This window comes from Hyposmocoma kahamanoa, unplaced genomic scaffold (assembly GCF_003589595.1).
Source record: "Hyposmocoma kahamanoa isolate Upper Pololo Valley unplaced genomic scaffold, ASM358959v1 87, whole genome shotgun sequence".
NCBI classification, from domain to species: domain Eukaryota; kingdom Metazoa; phylum Arthropoda; class Insecta; order Lepidoptera; family Cosmopterigidae; genus Hyposmocoma; species Hyposmocoma kahamanoa.
The window spans coordinates 9,803,165-9,812,603 of record NW_020654422.1 but is presented as its reverse complement, the minus strand read 5'-3'; the positions used below and the strand labels follow the sequence as shown (position 1 = coordinate 9,812,603).

The window sequence follows — 9,439 nt, the reverse complement described above, 5'->3', positions numbered from 1 at the left end:
TATGCGGGACTGACGGAGGGTCAGATGGAGAGCATACCCACTAAAAACCCGCACCGGCGCACCCTCTTGGCCGGGTGTAGTGGGCACCGTGGGATCCCGAGGATTCTACCACAACGATGCCCCCGGCCACTTTGGCTTCTGCCAAAGTTCCCGCGCTAAAGAGGGGAGGGTCGAACGCTTAACCCATTCCCTCAGACGAGTGAGACCGTGCAATGCGGGCAAGGGATCCCCGCCCCTTGTCCGCTGGCCTCACTAGGGAATTAGGCGAGCAGCGAACTGTACTCGCCTTCTTCCCCGCCACCTGCGCCGGAGCGTTCCGCGGCCTCCTTTTGCGAGATGACCTCCTCGCAAAAGAAGGCCACTGCCTCCCATGATTCCTCGCCGCTTAGCATGGCAGATACCACGCTAGGCAGCGAGAGATCTCCCCCTATAGTCGCTACCAGAGTGCGGCGTTGCGCACTCCAGCGATTGCACACTTCTAGTGTGTTGTGCCGTATCGTCCGCATCGCCGCACTCATGGCAGGACGTTGAGGCCTCCCTCTTGGCGACTTTGTGCAGGTAGTGCCCGAAGCAGCCGCGCCCGGATAGTACTTGCACAAGCCGGTACGTTAGGAGCCCGTGTCTCCTATCGACCCACTGGTCGAGAACCGGCGGATCGCCTTTATGGTGCGGACACCGTAGGGCGAATCCGCCAGGGGTGAGAGAGGCCATGACCTCAGGCGCGACATCTTCACCTCGATGAGGAATATGATGAACGCCCGCCTGAGCGACATCGAAATGCGCCTCCCCACGGAGTCCCTAAGGCTCCCATTGGGCGGCAGAAGAGGATCGCCCGTCGACGAAACAGTGGCCGCCGCCGCCGCCTCTGCAATCTCCCTCAGGGTGCCTCTTATCTCAGTCGCACTCGAGCCAACACCGGGCCCCTCCCCGGCCCGAAGCGAGCCCGCCGGCCCGTGGCCCAAGAAGAACGCCCCCTCGCCGAAGGCTGCTGCCGCCCCTTCTGCGGCGACCAAGAAGAAGGCTTCCCCGCCGAAGGCTGCTGCCGCCCCATCTGCGGCGGCCCCCGCCGCCTCTGGTGCGGTGGCCCCCAAGGCCACTGACCAGGCGGAAACTCCCTGGTTGCAAATAATTGGCCGCATGGCCAGGAAGGGCAAAAAGACAGCTGCCGGTCCCCAAACCCAGGGCGCTCGCCACCCCGAAATCATCGGCGGTGCTGATCACTCTGAGGCCTGAAGCGGTGGCGGAAAAGGGGGCCAAGTACAAAGGGGTCCTCGAGGCGGCCACCGCGGCTGTCGACTTGGGCAGCCTCGGCATCCCGCACGTGCGGGTGCGGAACACACAGACGGGTGCCCGTATAATCGAGGTGCCCGGGGCGACCAGCGCTGGGAAGGCCGACACTCTGGCGGCCAAGCTGGCGGAGGTCCACGCCTACCGGCGGGGAATGTGGGACCGAGGCGAGCGCCTTGCTCCCCAAGAGGTCGAGCGGGAGCGCCGCCTTGCGGCGCAGCGCATGCGGGATCGGTGGAAAGAGAGCCTGGCGGATCCCCCCTATGGAGCTCGTACCATATGGGCGAACCGTCCTGTCCTCGTAGAGTGGGTGAGCCGGTCCCACGGGCCACTGTCGTACCACCTTGTGCAGGTGCTGATCGGGCATGGCTGCTTCGGTTACTACCTACACAAGGGTGCGAGGAGGGAACCGTCCCCGTCGTACCACGAGTGCGGCGCTGCGGATGACACCGCGCAGCACACCCTAGAGGTGTGCAGTCGGTGGGATGAGCAGCGTCGTACCCTGACGGGGACAATAGGGCAGGACCTCTCGCTGCCGAGCGTGGTTGCCGCCATGCTCGGTAGCGAGGAGTTCTGGGAGGCGGTGGCCTCCTTTTCGGAGAGGTTATGTCGCAAAAGGAGCCTGCGGAGCGGGTGCGCGAGGACGCGGCGGACGCCAGCCAGCCTTCGGCCAGCACCTCCGCTTCCATTTCCCACGGAGGGATACCTGCAAGGGCACATGCAGCAGCCCAGGCCACTGTTATGTACGCCCGGCACGTCCTAATGGCCACCATCCGTTGAGGCCGGCGTAGGAGGCTCCTATTGACGGAGGAGAGGGCCTCGTGCCATTTTGGTGCCCCGTAGCCGCCTACACGGAGCACCAGGTCCCCCCACATCACATTTGGCAGAAGTCGGCCAAGCGCGGTCGCGGCGCCCAGGGGAGGTGTTACCTGTGCTAACCCTTCACAATGACGCCGCATACCAACAGTGATTATGAAAAACCAGTGAATCATTAGTAAAATTCCCAAAAGTGCAGTGTCGAAATTAAGGTTAATCCATGTAACGTTTTAGCCGCTCACGCGATGCACTCATACTACCGCAAAATGGCGGCTATTTGGTTTCGCAAATTAGAAAAGGATTCAGTTTAAATACAAGTTTTTAAAAATTAAATTATTATTCTGCATTGCTAAATAAATACCCTCCGTACTACAACAAAAACATCTCAAATAAAATGCAGTAATACACCGCAAATCCTGCACTTAAAAAGCACTAATGAAATTTTTGGTGTACTTGGGTAAATATGATAATATTCCGTTTGAGTGGTTCTAATGTTTACTATGAAATTACTCCTTAAAGTATAGTTTATAAACATTTGTATTCAGGGTAAACTTAAAAAACGCAACTTACGGTATGTTTTCAATAAATAAACACCGACATCACCAGCCCAAACAACAACACACACGATTATTGTGACGTATTTTTGAAGTTGTTTACTTTTTTTAAATGACAGACTCAGGCATTAAAAACTTTATGGTTTGCTAGAGTAGTTACCGAAATAGCAATTAGTATTAGTTCTTTTACCTGTTATAACTTCGATATCCGATAAATCGGTATAAAATCATCACCGGCACCTCTTGGCGTGGTATGCTTCCAGAGACGCATGAATCGCGTGAGCGGTTAGAGAGCACTCTCGCTCAATCGCTGAAGCGAACCGGTCAATTAGCATAATTAGTTTTAAACTTATGTAATACTTTCGTTAATAAAATCTTATAAAAGGACACAAATCGCCTTTTAAAAACCTCCTTCCGGCGGCTAGTTCCGTAATTCTCTAGAAAGTAAAAAACTAAGTTACTCATCTACGCATGTTTATGTTATGATGATAAAAGCTTTAACATAAGTTTAAAATAAGTTTTAACTTATGCTAATTATTTTTTACTTCTGAACTATCGTCGAAATGTTTTACGTACTAAAAAAGATAAGTTTATGATTTAGTAACTAGTTATCATTTAATAAGAATTGAGGTTTTTGGTGTAGTTAAAAATGTGAAATCAAAATATTTACAATGATTGATTTTTTAGTTATTTACGGTTTATTTACACTTACGTGGTACGGAGCAAGTGTTCAAAATGTCCACCGTTTTCCACAACGCATATTCTAACACGTCGTAGGAAATTTTGTTTTAAATTGTGCAACACAAACACATTTTGTCTCGCAGTATAAAATGCTGAGATAATCCTCTCATGCAACACTTCGACACTGGTCACCTCCTCCGCGTAAAACTCCGATTTGGGAACATTTCAATAGCTCGTCTCACACTATCACCACTTATTGCGTAAAGTCGCACCACCTCAGTCAATTCGACGTTAAAATAAATATCTATTTTGCGCGAGCGAGCGGAAGTACAGATAATTTACGTATCTTCGCTACATCAAGGTCATGCGTGCACTGTCTCTATGCGCCCGCGCCCCTACTCCCGACCGTGCCGCAGCTCGCCATTGCATCGGAGCAATAATAGCGATGTGCATAGATTTCGATAACTAATGTTGTTCACAAGTAGTAGTCGATAAAAAAAATAAAAATACATTTTTTTGTAAAGTTTAAGTTCATTAGTTTATTATTTCTTTGGGTTCAGAATCAGGAATATAACGCACTCTATAAGTATGACCCAATTTAAAATATACAGCCTGTATATTCATATTTGGTGGCTACTGTTGTAATTTAATATTATGTTTGTAAACTTACATTATTATTTATATTGCTTACCTTCATTATTTACACTATTTACATAATTTGCTTTACATTTTACACTTTTACTTGATAGTATTTACAGTTACTTATGTATATTTGTGTGTGCACTTTGGTGGCATGGCTTACGGGCCTGCGATCGCTCACCATATGGTACTGGCAGAAAACCAGCACTGTTTGACTTCTCTCGGTCTACAATATTTATGCTGAGTCAGGGCCATTTCAGTACAAACTGTAGTCATAGGCAATCATAAGTTAAAATTTTATCAGTTCTTATAGTATTTGTTTATTTTTCTCACAGTATTTGTTTTTTCGCAGTATGTATTTTATATAAATGAATGTTCTATGTGCTTTTATGTTATACTCTGTGAAGTGATTGTAAATGTTTTGTTTCTGTTTGTATTTGTGCTGAATAAACGTGTTATCTATCTATCTATCTATCTATCTAAATAAAGAGTTAGTCTTTCTTTGTGCGGCACTCATTTGTTTCACTTGCCACAACCTTTTATTTTTGCGGAAAATGATGATTTTCATAAAGTTCTTCTGAAAATTGTACATCGTATAAACCAATATTAATACTAAGATCGAACAAACCCAAATAAAAAATCCTTCAATCCGACTGGACGTAGCCACGTTGAGGCAGAAGTCGCTGGTTAGTGCCCAGTCAGGTCAAAGCAATTTTTTTTTGTGTTTGTTCGATCTTTATATAAATAATAATAACAAACTAGTGCAGTACCTTGACAATAAATAGATGAAAGTCACGGTAGTAAAAACAACATGATGCTTAATAAAAATAAAATATATTTAAACCAATTAACACATTTAATTAAGTTGTCCAAAAACTTAAAAGAACTAATAAATCACATTAATTACGAAGGGATTTTTTAAAACAACAATATAATTATCTCAGATATATGACGTACAGATAAGATCCTTCCTAATGGGAAGTTGATAAGCGACATTTAATAAACGGCTATTTAGTAGAACGTGATTAAATTATTGGTATGCAGAGTAAAAAACGATTAACCAATGTGTAATAAATCATTTACTGATCGGCGTATGCCACGTGATTGAAATCCGTCTACGATTAAATGATTGACTGAATCGCCGCATTGATAAAGTTGGAAAATTTGAGGAGAGTTGACGTTTGTCTTTTTTTATAGCTAATAAGTGCGCAGTTGATCTCAGTTAAGCGTTCAGAGAACAAGCAGGGATTATTTGAAGTGGACGACATAGACCGGACTGTATGGACAAAGACAGAAAGGCAGTGAGGAAAAGAACAAAGTCGCACTAAAAATACATCGCACGACAAACAACTGACGATCAACCAATCAAAAAACGAAAAAGGAAACAGCAAAAACTATAAAAAGCAAGGAGATCGCGATATTTATGTATATTTTTTGTTTCAATAGTAGTGCATTTTAGAAATGTTTCCAAAATTAAAGACGTATAAAGAGATATAACCCACCCACCTGTCTATCACGCTCTTCAATAAATAAATTGTACTCCTGTGGGACATAATCATGTAGTGTCTCCAATAAATAAATGAATTATATCGTAAGATCAATATAAAACATTTTACAACAAATCAATAAAATGTTGATGATTTTATATTTGTGTCTACATTTTATTTGCGGCTATATTGAAATATAGATGACGACATCACAAGATGGTTAAAATTTCCGCCGATGGTCAATACATATTGAAATTGAATGGTTTCAGTATCCAATTGATACGCATATTAATTAATTTATTATATTAGTCAAAGAAAACAGGTTTCATAACATGTTTCATAAGTATAATATATAAGGCATGGGAGAGTTTGAATCAGCTGTACAATAAGGGAGTCACCGTACTTATCATCACGGATTCACATTAAGCCGGTCAGAAAAAGCTTTATGTCCATGTAATAAGAGCGAAAACGACGTTGCGCGTTTCGCATCGGCTCATATGACGCGGCTCGACACACTTCCGCAACTAATCTGGGGGTCTACGAGCCGTTCTCCGAAACAATGACTGATGTTCAAATGAGTAATTCTCGACCAAATCAAAACATAATGTCACATATGAAGCTCCATTCGCATCATGCGTCTTTTAATCTGGTCGAGCATTACTTGCTTGTCAGTCATTGTTTCGGACGGAGACGGAGCCGTGGTTCCTCCGAATTTCCGATCGCGTCCGTATGCAACCGATGCGCGTAGGCTCCCGAACGGCCGCGTGGACTAATGATATTATACTTGTGAGCGTGGACATCTAGCCTGTACGTTCGCGTCGACAGCGAATTGGCTTAAAGTTTCAAACCGATAAGTGTGGTGACTCCCTATTATGTGACGACTAGATAGAATATGAAACCAAAATTAATATTTTATACACTAACCAAAAATACGTATGAGTATAAATTTTATAAAATCATGTTATATAAAATCAATACGAGCTCTGACAAACAAAGTTGCTGGGATGAGAGATATATTAGGGACCTACATAAGTTTTGTTTATAGTGCCCCTCCCTATAAACCTCTTGGTTAGGCGGGAAGGGCACTATGACCTGTGCAAGTGAACCCGCACAGGAACCATCTAAGTCAGGTCCTAACCCCATATTAGCCCGTTTTTACGAACTTCATCTGGTTCTCTGTAAGGCTAGTGCCTTAGGTGAGCCGCCCCGGGTGCACGTAAGTGCTGTAAAGCACGCTCCCTAGTTTCCAGATAGGTACCGGAGTTGTGGGCACGCTTAATTCCCGTCGCGCTTCGCACGGCTAACGGTTGCCACCGCTAAGCCGCCGACTCTAAGTCGACTACCAAATCTCCTCATTAGTGGCGGAACTGTAAGGCACACCCACTTCCCGACACCGAATGAACGGCGTCTCTCCAGTTCCCATATTCCTACGCGGCCGGAGGGACCGGAAGATGTCTAGCTCATCCTCTACTAGCTCTCCGAGGTAGTACCGGGAATGCCAAGTAACAGTGTCCTGCGACAATGTCCGGACTTAACTGCTGACTTAAAGGGCAACTCACGTATCGCGGGTCTCCTCGCCTCAGGCCCTGAACTAGATCGCTACTCTAGATGCACGCGGGACGAACGCCCCGGCTACACACCACCTGGGCCTGGCGGAGCGTTTGTCCCGACGCCCGCCGTATCCTGGTCTTGCCGTCAAGCCTGTAGTCTTTCCGGAAAACCCTATCTCTCGGGTCGGTAGATAGGGACAATTAGGGACAAATTGTTTAGGGAATGTATTAGGGACAAACAAAGTTGCTGGGATAAGAGATATATTAAGCTAAGACGAAAGTCCTGGGCTTTCTACCATTTTATACGTAGAGCTGAGTACTAGCCTCCATTCGCAGTTTGTACTCGTCTGTATCTATCAAGTTCATCACACGATGATGATTAAATTAATAAGGTAATGATAGGACGTAAATATTTCGCAATAAAGAGTATTAGGACACAATCTATCCATCACAGAATAAAGCCACTTAACTTATCTTGATGAATTACACGATTTAGAAATACCACAATTGTTTTATCAAGTCAAAAACAATTTCCGTGCAAAATCCTTAAGCTTTAGCTTTTACATTGCAAATAATTTTATAACAAATAAAAACATGAAGATTCTGCGTACAACGTTACCTTAACATTACGTTTTGCGGCGTTATGTTTAGCGCCTAAACATTCATCTAAAACTTTATAAGTAGATTTCTAATTTTATATCTAGACTAGATAAGCAACCACACTTTTTTAGATTGCCAGCGTTACAAATCTTACTTTGTCCTTTAAATACTGACCGTGACCTATTTTAACGACACAAAGCAAAGCATTAATCGCTTAGGGGAACACTGACAACGCGAAAAAAATCGAAATACTAGATTACAAAAGAGTTTTCAATGGTTGGATTTTTATGGAACGAAACCAAAGCGATGGTTTTACATAGTTTCAAAATAACATTTACATAAGACATTGATTTTATTATCATTCGTGCATATTGTTTTTTATGTTGAGAGATTCCTGGTCAGTATAACTTGCTTGTACATCAAAAATATAGAATATAGATATATAGAATATAAACGCAATAACTTACACTCATGTCAAGATCAGCAGCATAGTTGACGGATCTGGTTGCACGTTTTCTTGCGGCTCGTGCTGCTGTGGCAGTCACAAGACCTCCCGACACCGGCCCTGGCTGTGACATGGTGCGTCTCATAACCAAGTGTTCGTCGGAATGAATGGCGTTACTAATAGTAGTATTATGCACCTGTAAGATATGTAAATGAAAAAAATGTGCATAAAAATAGTTAGGCAGGATAATGTGTTATTAAATATCGCATGTGATCATAAATATAACTGACGGATTATATTCATTATGTTTAGAACAAAATTAGTGCAAGCGCGTGAACGATTCATTGCAATTATATATTTTTTGTAATTCAACCAATGTGATTATTAATTATTATTAAGTTTTAAGCTTCAACCATATTGGGCGATATTGAAAATGTTAGAAAAATAATAATTAAAAATGTACAAACCCCTGGATCCTTAATGACATGTGGACTTTGTGTCTCCTCTTCTTCAGCGAAATTCTGGAGAGACGTTTCAGAATGGAACTTTTTGTCACCCATGTTGATTTTGTTTACAATATCATCCAGATGTTCAATTTTCCTGCCATTTGCGTTGTCATTTGGTTGCGTCATTGTGTTTTATTTAATTTTATTATATTAAGCTATATTTATGAAGTTAATTACGATGAGATGTTTGTTTGAATGGGTTCTGATTGCAAATGAATTTATAAAAACATAGTTGTTATCTTTTTATCAGCAATCATGCGTATCTGTAATTATAACGTTTCGTTACCTTTCCCTTTATTTTTTTAGGTTACTTGCACACTTGCAATTGTAAAGAGAGTAATTAAACCACAGACCACATAAATAATTAAACTTAGTCGAAAAGGCATGATTTGTACTTGTACTGCCATAAGATAATTTTGTTTGTGTTAATTTGCTTTATAGAGTACTTGTCAAATATTTTAACGATCTCGGGGGCCCAACGGTGTATACTGTGGGCGCTGGACAAGAAGGAGTTAAATTCCCGATAGGACCAATTTGGGAAATGAACATTTCGAAATTGGTTCTGGTCTGGTTGTTCAGAGTGAATTTTGTTGCTCTGGATTAATTGTGAATTATTATTATAAAACAATTTTAGTTATATACAATTGTAAAAAAACTACTTACTTGACTTGACATAACTAGTAGACATGAGCGCCGATAATAGACCAACCGGCGGCGGCGGCGGCGTTTCGGCGGCGCGAGCGACCCTAAAATGAATTGGTACATATATCGGTGTTTGATTTTACAAAAACCGTTATACAAAAAGTTTCTGAAAGGAAAAACAAAATAAGGTATTTTCTATAGTAATCAAATTGAATAGCGACATCTCTCGCCA

General features: G+C 43.1%; 1 protein-coding gene across 2 annotated transcripts in view; it reads right to left on the bottom strand.

Moving 5' to 3' along the window:
• Positions 1-9,278, bottom strand: part of LOC113235198 (proton channel OtopLc-like) — a 30,028-nt gene extending 20,750 nt beyond the window's left edge. The window contains exons 1-2 of one of the 2 annotated variants that reach the window (XM_026470816.1): positions 9,229-9,278; positions 8,082-8,255 (exon numbers count right to left, since the gene is read on the bottom strand). In XM_026470816.1, coding sequence (XP_026326601.1) covers positions 8,082-8,255; positions 9,229-9,240 — 186 coding nt within the window. In that variant the 5' untranslated portion in view covers positions 9,241-9,278. Of the gene's footprint in view, positions 1-8,081; positions 8,256-8,526; positions 8,764-9,228 lie in introns of those variants that run through there. The other variant, XM_026470815.1, reaches the window with a different exon arrangement.
• Positions 9,279-9,439: the final 161 nt, after the last annotated feature.